At 43.9% G+C, this 12,121-nt stretch overlaps 1 protein-coding gene across 3 annotated transcripts in view; it reads right to left on the bottom strand.

Annotated features, from left to right (window-relative positions):
- The window catches only part of MICAL2 (microtubule associated monooxygenase, calponin and LIM domain containing 2), a 441,027-nt gene that overhangs the window by 206,367 nt on the left and 222,539 nt on the right, over positions 1–12,121 (bottom strand). Inside the window, exon 37 of one of the 3 annotated variants that reach the window (XM_059067905.2) lies at positions 10,785–10,984. The exons of the other annotated variants lie outside the window; for them this stretch is intronic. Coding sequence (XP_058923888.1) covers positions 10,800–10,984 — 185 coding nt within the window. The 3' untranslated portion in view covers positions 10,785–10,799. Of the gene's footprint in view, positions 1–10,784; positions 10,985–12,121 lie in introns of those variants that run through there. 3 annotated transcript variants of the gene reach the window in all.

The raw sequence follows: 12,121 nt of genomic DNA on the forward strand, positions 1-12,121 counted from the left end.
TCAATAAAGTGAAACCAAGGTAGTTCCTACTAACTGAACATCCCACTTATCTTATGATCGACAGTTTCAATCTAGGTTATACCCAACAGAATGAGTACATTTGTGTACCCGTACACATGTTCTAGAAGATTCATAGCAGCACCATTCAAATGCCTATTAACAGTTGAATTGATAGGTAAATTGGGATAGTCACACAATGTAATGTTATACAGCGATGAGAATGAACAGTTTGCAACTGCAGAAGCAATAGGAATGTCCTTCACAATATAATGTTGAGTGAAAAAAAATTCAGACACAGAAGAGCATATGCTGTATCACTCTATTCACATAAAGTTCAAAAAACAGGCAAAACTAGTCTCTGATGTTAGAGTCATGAAAATGATTAGGCTTGGGAGGGGGGAAGGTATGAGAGAGGCTACTGGAGCTGGGGATGTTGTTTCTTGACCTGGGTGCTGGTTACATGGGTGTATTTCCTTTGAAAATTCATGGAGTGTTTACTTAATCATTTGAGCAGTTTTCTGTAAGTATATTGTACTTCAGTAAAAAGTTACACACTTATCACAAAAATGACTGACGTTTTAAAAATGAAGCCATGGGATTGCATGCTCTGTAGGGTCCCCTTTATCTCTATGGTCTCCTTCTCCAACTCCCATGTTTAACTTATGAGCTGTTCTGATCATCTAACCCTAGAGTAAGATGAAACCGATGACCAGTGGCCCACATCACTCAAAAATCCACTCAAACTAGGGTAGTTCTGTCCCTTAGAGGACATTTTTCTAACTAAGCACGTGCAGCCCTCAGCCACCCAGCATTGTTCCTATTCTGGTCCCCTTAGCAGTTTCATCAGGTAGGGCTTTGTGATTTACAAGGTAGGACCATGTCATGGTGAAGGTATGGGGTTCAAATTGCCATTCAGCAGCCAAATATCTGTATAATTTAACCTCTCTGTGCCTCAGTTTTCTCATCAAAATGAGTTCTCTCCTCATAAGCTTATTGGGACGATCGAGAGAGTTAGTATATATAAACTACTCAGCTCAGTGCCCAGCAGATAACAAGTCTTAGTTCAATAAATATTCGTTATTAGTATCTCATTTGAGACTCATATGATATTATCATTACCTCCATTACATAGATGAATAACTTGAAATTTGGAGAGTTTAAACTTGTTTCAGATCACATAGCAAATAACCGAGAGAATAATACTATAGCCTTTAGAATCTGTTCTGCCAAAGGGTCATAGAATCTACAGTTTTCAGCTAGGATTATAGTCCTTCAGAATAAAGACTATATTTCCCTGCTAGGTGTGAGTACATGACTAAATTTCAACCAATGAGATGTAAGCAAAAGTGTTATATGACAGCTTCTAGGAGTCCTCCTAACATTAGTCCTCCTAACATTCCTAGATGGGAATTGGATGTTCAGCTTCTCAGACCATCATACTATGTGACATAGGCCAAGCCTCCCACTGAGAACAGCTGGAAAAGCTGGACAGAATGGAAATTACATCTGTTTGAGAGCACTGGAAAGCTGACGGAACTTACAGGGCCAAGATCTAGGAGAAGGAGGAAACCCAGAGAGGTGAGCCCGTCACTTGGGACTACTTTCCCCCTAGCGGCACCTGCCAATTTCAGAGGCAGCAGCTGAAGAGGTTGAGCAGGGCAGTAGTTGCCAACCTCACAAGAGTAGACAGACAAAAGTTCAGGTGGCACCAAACTGGGGGCCTCTAGTAAGGCCCCATCGCTTTGGTTTGGGACTCCAAAAGATTTCACTCTAGTAGACAAAGAGAAAAGAAGGCATTTTCAGTTAAAAAAAAAAAAAAACACAACTGAGAAAAATTATTAATAAATAGCAGATCCAAACAAAAGGAAATACTGAAGTGGATGGCAGAAGGAAAATTGTTCCAGATGGAAGAAGAAAGAACAAATAAAAAGGTAAATATATAGGTGCAGCTAAAAGAATATTAACTATATAAAATGACGATAATAATGTCTTACAGGGTTTAAAAATATATAAATCAAATTAAAATGCACAAAAGCAAAAGCATTTAAATTGGGAAGTGAGTAAATGAAGTTAAGTTCTAAGATCCAGGCATTATCTGTGAAGAAGTAAAAGTAACAATTTATACCGGACTTTGATAAATCAAGGAATCATGTTGCAACCTCTAGGGTAACCATTAAAAGAATAGTAAAAGAGTAACTACTAAGATAATGGAGAGATAATTGGAGTCTGTGTGTTCCATTCAGACAGATTTAGTAAATTGTGTTTATATCTGTCATATTTAAGGCAACTCGTCTTTTGCATTCTGTTCCATTTTGCTGTGTTCCTTTTTTGTGTGTAGGTTAAAAACACAGGATAGAGGTAAACTAAGCATCTCAAATCAAATTAAGGTAAAATTCAAACTGGAAGAGGCTTTCACTGGGGAAAGCTTCACATTCCCCAACTGTGAATACCATATGTTATGGGTTGAATTGTGTCCTCTAAAAAAGACAGGTTGAAGTCCTAATCCCTAGAACCTTAGAATATGATGTTATTTGGAAGTGGAGTCACTGCAGATGTAACTAGTTATGTTAAAATAGCACGTTAGGTCATACTAGGTGGGCACCTAATCCAGTAAGACCAGTGTCGTTAGGAGAGGATGGAATTTAGACTCTGACATGCACAGAGGAAAGATGATGTGAAAACACATGGGAGGAAGAGGCCCACTGGAATTGTGCTGTCACAGCCAAGGAATGCCTGGGGCCACCAAAAGCTGGAAGAGACCAGAAAATACCATCCCCTAGGGGCTTGAGAGGAAGCATTGCCTGGAAGTCACCTTCATTTTGCACTTCTGGCCTCCAGAACTGTGAGAGAATAAATTTCTGTTGTTTTAAGCCATCCAGTTTGTGGTGCTGTTACAGTAGCCCTAGGAAACTGATACACCATCTAAGGGACAATATGGGAGGCGCCTGCAGATCATGAAGAGGGTTTTACAAAGGGTCTGGATCCCAGTCAGTCATTGGAGGTTGTTTGACCACATCAAAGCAGCGGGATCAGGGGATGTGGAGAGAAGCTAGACAGAGCCTCTTGGAGATCTCTTTAATCACTGAAAGCAAGGTATGCTCACGGGATGAAAAGAATGTGTAAGGGGCTTCCCTGGTGGCGCAGTGGTTGAGAGTCCGCCTGCCGATGCAGGGGACGCGGGTTCGTGCCCCGGTCCGGGAAGATCCCACATGCCGCGGAGAGGCTGGGCCCGTGAGCCACGGCCGCTGAGCCTGCGCGTCTGGAGCCTGTGCTCCGCAACGGGAGAGGCCACAACAGTGAGAGGCCCGCGTACCGCAAAAAAAAAAAAAAAAAAAAAAAACCAGAAAAAAAACCCAAGAATGTGTGAAATGAAATGGTTCTGGACTCAGAGCCTTAAGTGAGAACTCTTATTGCACAACCCCCTCAGGAACTCTGGGATATTAGCAGTGGCCTTCGAAGACCAGGCTGCTGGTGGGCATGTCCTTCAGGGGTCCTACTTGCTGAGGGCAGGGGTGGGTGGGCAAGGGCTTCTCTAGGTGAGCAGGGAAGGCATTGGGCCAGGGGAAGGTCAGCAGACCTCAGTCTTGGTTTGTGACATGGTGGACTGAGGGTGGGGATGTTTTTGAGGATCCCACAGATGATGCTATTCAAATGGCCTCTGATCCAGCCATGGTGGAATGTGTCCCAAGTTCTTAGAGACAGGTGACCTGCTTACCTGTTCTCCAGGTGCCTAAGAATGAACTGTAAACATTAGTAGGGGGATTTCTCGACCTGAGCATGACAGCTGAGCGTCACCTACATGTAGAGTTGAAGCCACTAAAATCAGTGGCTCCTACTTGTTATTTAGCAGAGGACTGGAGAACCCTCCAGACAATCAGCAGCAGGGGTGAAGATTTTAAGGATAGAAAGGGGCAGTTGTCAGCCACTTCAGACTCAGCCAGGCAAGAGTACCTGGGGTTCCAGTGATTCCGTCGGTGTGGTCTGTGTCACAGGCCACCGAGATTGTTCCCAAGGTGTCCCTTACTCCCTCCCAGGGCAGGTAATCAGGGGGGCAAGGTCTTCTTTGTCACGGATGTAATCCGTTGTAATCCACCTTCTTTCCACACCCACCTCCAGGCTTGTGTGGTCTGCAGGAGCAAGAGTCTCTGCTTTCATCTTTGCCGGGGAAGATAGTAAGGCTTTTCATACTTAAATGTTTCTTTTAGGGAGGAAGGTTGGAAGTATTACATCTGATGGTGAGATGCAACCGAATCACCAGGGCCACCATGGCCATCCCGACTATAAAGTTATAGGCTAGCCATTTCCATTTTTAAAATTGGAGCCTATGTAGGGCAGACTCACTCTTGTAAGGAACCTGCAAGGCAGGGAGGAGGGGAGGGAGGCAGGGAGAGAGGATCAGCCCCACTTTACAGATGAAGACACTGAGGCACAAGCGAGTTGCTCAGTATCATCCAGGGAGCAGTGGCAGAGCTGGAATTTGAGCCCTGAGTTAGTGAGTCATGCTCAGCTTACCATGTTTAGAATAATTATACTTGTTGATTTTTTTCTTGAGCTATGGATTTGTTTTCAAATCACACACGTATTGTTTGGAGACTACCACACACACACACACACACACACACACACACACACACACACACACACACATTTCCCCCCAATTCTTAGGGAACCATTTTCTGTTATTCTGGGGATAGGCAGGGGACTGAATTCTTGTGCCTCAAGTGTGTGGGGAACTGATGCTCTGCATCAGGTTATTTCAGTGTCACACAGGCCTACGAATGCTGTTTCCCAGTGACCCCTGCATTGCTCCACTTCCTCCTCCTCCTCCCCACCCCTGCACACTCTGTAAGCACCCACAGAAGCCAGCTCACTCTCAGCTGGCTCCCAGCACACTCTCTGGGCCTTCCTCTCCCATCCCCTTGGCCCTGTGCTCTCGGCTCCCTACCCTTGGGACTGGGGATTGGATTGTATAAGCGCAGTTTCGGGCAAAAAGTCCCCTGGGGGGGGGTGGGCCCACGGCAGGGCGTCAGCAGTACCTGATCCCCCAGGATAAACAAGATGCCTGTTCCTAGAGTATCATGGTTACTGTAAGATTTTTGTGAGCAGTTGTAGAGGTTGGGTAATTTAACTGTTTAAATGATTGTTTCTGTGTTTGAGTAGATATAGATGTAGAATAGAAGGAAAAAAAAAAAAAAACACTTCAAAGTGGCAGCTTGGGCTTTTAATGCTAGATTTCCCTGAGCAGTGCTGGGCACTGGTGTGTTGGGAGAGGGTGGCAATGAGAACAGATCTAGGAAAGGAAGGGAAGGAACAGGTAAGCACAAGGCACAAGTGTGGGTGGGGACACAGAGAGAGGTCATACGGCCTGGCGTCAAGGGCCTGGGCACTAGAGGCTGACATCTGGGTCCAGCCCCAGTTTCACCACTTTGAACCTGGACTACCAGGTGAGCTCCTGGGCCTCTGCGTCTCCGTCTCATCATCTCAAAATGGGGCAATGTTTATCTTAAGGATTTTGTTTTCAGGATTAAATGGAATAATGCACCTACAGAGCTTATTACAGCACCTGGCAGGTGAAGTGAGCTGCATTCACAGGATCTATTACCATTATCAGGGTCAGAGGGCTCCTCAGTGGAGCTGTGACAGCATAGGTCTTGCTTTTTTAGTTTCTAGAAAGGAGCTGGGAGAGGGAGTGAGTGTCAAATTACCAATCCTGCCCTGAAGGCTGAGGGGTGGTGAGAGTAGCTCTGTGGGCAAATGAGCCCCAGCATGGGCACAAGGAAAACTTGCAGAATGCCATGGAAGGTGGCTGGTCTTTCCCTTGGCATGTTAGCGCTTGTGAAACAGGAGCTCTCATCTGCATTTATATTTACTCTCTGTTGACAGTCAACGTAAAAAAGGAGTCATTTCAAATATTCCACCAGCAGACAAGAGCTTCCAAACAATGGGGGAACTCGGTGTGAAATGATGGAGACCAGACACTTGATTCACCTGATGCGGCAATTCTGGTGAATCATGTGCTCACATTTCATGAATTTGCAATGCCGGGATTAAGAACAGAAACAAACAAATCAACCAAAAACTTCAGTCCCGAATGGGTATGAGTTGAAGGAAGGGGCCAGCTCCGTGCAGAGGGGAGTATTCCTGTTGCATGAACGAAATACAAAACCGGGTTGTACCGGGTAAGAGAAATGGGAGCTGGGACAGGAGAGGCCCCCTCTCTCCCCCTCCCCAGCTCTCAGAACAGCTTTCTTTGTTGAGAAAATACACCTGAGGCAAGCCTTCTTCACTCCTCCTCCCACTCACATCCAGGTAAGTCCCGCCAGGTTCCCCAGTGGGAATAAGGCGTCCGATGATAATTCAGAGACTCCTACGTGAAATCAAAGCTTTGCTCACGTCCTTTCACTGGAATAAAGAAATGAAACGGACGCTGCCCTCAGAGGTGCCAGACCAAACCCGCATGTTTGGATTCCTTCTACAGAAAACCATTTGTTTTTGGTTCATTTCAGTATTTATAGCAGTGCACATGTAACACATTTCAAGCCACGTGAATAGTTCCCAATTGTTGAAGCAAATTAATCTTTCACAAGCCACTCAGCAGTGAGGTTAGACGATAAACAGTAGGTGAAATAGTACACGCTCCCCTGTACGTGGACCTTCCTATTACAATAAACTCCTACATTCGAGCTCACTACATCCGATGACTGCCACCCCCTCCGTTCATGTGGCAGCCCCAGCTGCCCCCTGCCACCTCTGCCCTGCTGAGGGAGTTCTCTGATCAACTGTCTGGGTGAGACATGCTGCCACTTTCAGTTTGGAAGGAAAAGCCTGTAAATCTGCTTCCTGGGAAGACAGACATTGCTGAATCCTCACTGCCTCCAGAATGCAGAAAACATCAATTTCATTGCAGCTCATCAGAGCTGCAAACACCTGCCACTTCCTTTCTCAGTTGCAATTAATATGCTGCATCTCAACATCCACTGATTGCAAGCAGCCTAACACTGCCAAAGTCCAGGTTTAAATGAAACAGTATAACCTGATATTATTTTTCACAGTTTTAGAAACATGAACTTACTTGTGTTTTTATTGCCAAAGAAGCACGACAAATAGTTGGGGAGATAAGTCTTTGTGCTTGAGATAAATGTGAGAAGAATAGGTTGATGATTATACTAAAAATCGTTCTTTATTTTATTTATTTGGGAGTGGTACTTGTTTATCTTTGTATTTACTTGCGGGTGGAGGAAAAATGTTCTTTCTGTATCCTTACATCTAGCACAGGGTTGCTGAATCCCACAGGTATGGAAGATGTTTGTTAAACAAATAAATAAATGAATGGTTTGGGAGAGCAAGTTCAAGAACGGTCCTCTTGGTCCAGCTTACATAAAATTCTGAAGTTTTAATTGTGAGCCTTTTGGTTTAACTTAGAAGCTGTGTGAGACTATGAAATGTGACCTGAGGTTGGGGCTTTCTGTCTCATTCAGAGTCCTAAATGGCTCAGCCTCGATCACAAGTGTTATTTTATGGGAAAGTGAAGGCTCCGTCTGTTTTCACCATAATCCTACCCATACTGTATACACAGAAACTGTCTTCAAATGGTACAATATTTTACCTTTCGAGGGTCTTAGAACTTTCTCTATTGAAATCATTTAACATAGTTCAACAGCCACAATATTTGTATCCTTTTGGAAATGATCATTAAAATGGTTTTAAAGTACTGGGAAAACTGAAAGCCAGTGTTAAGTAGAAGGCTGTTAAATATGAGGTTTATGTTTTAACTTGGCCAGATAAGACTCAGCCTTAAACCACAGAACATAATCTTTGGAAGAGAAAGTGAACAAATTGCTTCTCTCATCTATCAACAGAATACTGGGGCCAAGAACCACCTTCTTTCTTGCCCCTCTTGGGAGAATCTTTCTTTTAAACCAAAATAGAACAAATTAAAATAAGTGGCAATTAATCCTTTTGCACAAAAACAACCCAGACTGGGCTTCCCTGGTGGCGCAGTGGTTGAGAGTCCGCCTGCCGATGCAGGTGACGCGGGTTTGTGCCCCGGTCCGGGAAGATCCCACATGCCGCGGAGCGGCTGGGCCCGTGAGCCATGGCCGCTGAGCCTGCGCGTCCGGAGCCTGTGCTCCGCAACGGGAGAGGCCACAACAGTGAGAGGCCCACCTACCGCAAAAAAAGAAAAAAAAAAAAAAAAAAACCCAGACACTACACATTTGAGCATTATCTGTTAAACGTATGCAAGCATCAAATGGTGACTGGGCTTGAATAATTCTACCCATTCTAGAAGGAAAACTGAAGTCATGTATCTTTCTTAAAATGAATTAACATTCCTATGCATCTGTAGTCGTACCTCTGAATGCCTGATGGCAGAAAATATTATCTTGACTATCTCCATAAATCTTTAATACTATACAACTTATTGCCCCAAACCTCCGGGTTATTTGCATATTAAATAACTTATATACCAATAGCTTAGTGCTAATAGGTCTTCTCCAAATTATAACACAGGAAAACCAGAATAAAGACGAAATCATATTGGCCATTTCCACCAAATATACAAATAAATAAAAATAGATAAATAGCCCTAAGTGGCACAGTTTTCAGAGAGAGAGAGAGAGAAATAGATGCTTGTATATATTTCCTAATAATAGAATTCAGGGACTAGAAGACCTGATTATTAAAAGAAAAAAGAAAAGAAAAAGAAAAAGGAAGGAGAGAAGAAAGAAAAAGAACTACAACCTTTGGAACTTGGTATATCCATGGAAAGGTTGTGTTTTAATACCACCCAAAATGTTGGCTGACTCAGGAAATCCAAGCACACTTCTAATTTCCGGCTTCTCGGCTGCCCAGATTGGTGTGCACGGACAGCATCTCAGACAAACGTGGTTTACGGGTTAACTTATATTGAGGTAAGTTAGCTCTCCAGGCAGTTGCAAAGCACCATTTGTCCAACAATACATTTAAACACTTGCGGAAATGACAGGCCAAACATACAACAAAGAGTTCTTCAGTCTGTCTCATGTGAATGATGGACTGACTCCTCAAAGAATCCCACTGAGGGAAAACAATCAAATACTTTATGACAACAAATCACCATTTAAAATCTTTTCTTTGGGGCTTCCCTGGTGGCGCAGTGGTTGAGAATCCACCTGCCGATGCAGGAGACACGGGTTCGTGCCCTGGTCCGGGAAGATCCCACATGCCGCGGAGCAACCAAGCCCGTGAGCCGTGGCCGCTAGGCCTGCGCGTCCGGAGCCTGTGCTGCGCAACGGGAGAGGCCACAGCAGTGAGAGGCCCGCATACCGCAAAAAAAAAAAAAAAAAATCTTTTCTTTGGTTCCCCTATGAACAGTCAAAATGTCCCAGGAATCCCATGTCAGTGCACAAACTCCATCTCCCAGCTTTCTTTTCACATTGAAAATGTCATCAAAAAAATCCATTACCCAGTCTGGGATTTGGTAAATGGGACCACCACTCCCCACTCCACCTTGAAGGCAGAAGTGGCCTTGTCTTGTCGTGGATTTCCTGGGCAACCCCTGGAGACAGTGTCAGAGACGTTTCTCTGTTTAGACCTAAGACCACCACTGAGGAGCATCCCTCACTTGGATCACTAGAATGCTCGTTTTTAGTAGCAGCATCAACCTCACCAATATTTTATCAACAAATGGAAGAGTTTTATAATACTTTTTGCCATTACCAATAGTTACAAAAAAGTGCTTCAAAATTATTCATTTTCTGGGCTTCCCTGGTGGCGCAGTGGTTGAGAGTCCGCCTGCCGATGCAGCGGACACAGGTTCGAGCCCCGGTCCGGGAAGATCTCACATGCCGCGGAGCGGCTGAGCCCGTGAGCCATGGCCGCTGAGCCTGCGCGTCCGGAGCCTGTGCTCCGCAACGGGAGAGGCCACGACAGTGAGAGGCCCGCGTACCGCAAAAAAATAAAAAAATAAATAAATAAAAAGAAATGATTCATTTTCTAGAAACGTTTTTCACTATGTTCCAGTGGCAATAAGGAGAGTGCTCTGGGGAAAAAAAAAAAAAAAGCTTTTCTAAGCCAACAGCATTTGGTGTTAACTAACAATCCTGCTGGTATGAAGTCAAAGTTTTATTTCCTTTTTTTTCCTTCTTTTTTTAAAAAAAAATAAAATTAAGGCTCAAATGTTCTATTAAACTCTCATTGCTTATGTATATTATATTAAGGCTTATAACTACACCTGGTAAATTAAATTCACCCTGGATTGAATTAACACCTGCTATATGAATTATTTGCTTTATGTAATCAGTAATCTCAAGGTTTCTTCTCTTTCTCTGGAAACACAATTTAAATATTAACCTAATCTTTAAACTGCGGCTGCTTCTTTCTGACATTTGCAAACCGGTCATCCATGCAAAAAAAAGGCAAATATGGATATATTAATGAAAAGGCAGCTTCTTAAAAATCTTTAGATGTGTAACTCAATGAATTTGGGAAGAGAAATGATGAAAGCAGCAGGAAAATTGATCTCTGTGTCACTTTCTACGGAAAACAATGCTAATCATCTGCCATGGTCACCTCCAATTTAAGAGACCCACTGAAGCTGACTGCCAATTTGAAAAGAGTCTTTGTATTTTCTTCATTATAATCTCTGGAAGGATCTTGGGCAGCTGGAGTACATATGAGGGAATCTTAAATTCTTTTAAAACTATTGCAGCATGGTATAAGTTACGTTCCAGGTCTGACATATCCTGTGAAAGGAAGAAGAAGTGAGTGAAGGGTGCTTGGCCTGATCTGGTCCTCGGCTTGCTCCCCGTGGGGCTTCCTCATGTCCTGCTCAGCTGACAGCCCCTGGAGAATATGAAGCTTTCAAATCGCTGGTCTTCAGCCTTTTCTTTTATGCGTTGTTCCTCTAAGGAATCCACCAGTTTGTCCCTTTGCTCAATTACTTGCATCATCTTGGTGAGTATTTCTTGCTCCTCATTCAGATCATTCTCATCTTTCTGGCTCTCTACAGAAAAAAACAAACAAACAAAAATAAATAAAAAATAAAACCCCCCACATTAGACTTCAGGTAAGATTTGACCCCAGGAGGACTTTTGGCATGGGCATTCTTGATTGTTCTGGACTTGTTCTGCCCTTTAATTTCCATGGAGAAAACAAGGAAATGAATTTAACACCAAGGACCTGCCCTCCAAGTCACAGATTAGAAAGGTGGGTGCTTTGTGCTGCTGTCAGCTCAGTTTTCATCTTGAGACTCTATATTAAGTGACAGGGAAAACCCCTTTGTGAGAAAAAGAAGTTAATACCAGCCAAGTCCCGCCAAGCCCTCCAACCTGCCCTCCCCTCACAAAAAAGAAACCAACAAGACAACACAAAGGCAGTTTCCCCTAAACATGTCTGAGCAAAGCGATCTGTGAGAAAAGTTTCTAAGTAAACCATCTGCATCAGTGGAAGCTATTTCAATGATGAGAATCCTTTTTTCATTTGTAGTTAATGACAAATTGCAGCCCTTTGAATAGAGACCAGGCAGCAGCCAAGTGAGGTTATGGCTGGCAGCTAGGAGGATGTTTCCAGACTGTGACTATGCTTCTCCCTGAGTACACGACCTTCTTCCTAATTGGCCGGAGACATTTGATTGCCTCAGGGAGACAAGATTTTTATAAAAGGAAGGGAAAGAGTAAGAAACAGGTAGTAATGACTTTCTGACACCCAAAATAGAATTTTAAAGGCAGATTTTAAGTCTTGTCAACCAGATTATTGCCTTGGCAGAAGACTCTATAAATTCTGTTAGCTCTTCCTATTTAATACACTGGGACTAGGCAGCGTGCCGGATACTAGAGCAGAGATGGTACCACTGTCTCTTGCATCAGGCTGAGTTCTGAGAACAGTGTCAGGAATAAGGTACATATGACAAGAGGGAAATAAAGAGGCACCGTTCTCTTTGCAGCTCATCTTTGATGGGAGAGGGGAGAGAGAGGCAGGAGAAGATAAAGGGGAGAGCCCTGGGCTCCAGTCTCTCTGTTCTGGGCCTTGGAAGCCCCCAAAGAGGCAGGGAATGTCACATCATTTGATGGGAGCACTGGGGTGCTGAGGGACTCTTGCCCTGCCCCTTGCTTGGAACTCTGGGAAGAGGCCAGCTGGAAAG

This window comes from Kogia breviceps, chromosome 7 (assembly GCF_026419965.1).
Source record: "Kogia breviceps isolate mKogBre1 chromosome 7, mKogBre1 haplotype 1, whole genome shotgun sequence".
Lineage (NCBI taxonomy): Eukaryota > Metazoa > Chordata > Mammalia > Artiodactyla > Physeteridae > Kogia > Kogia breviceps.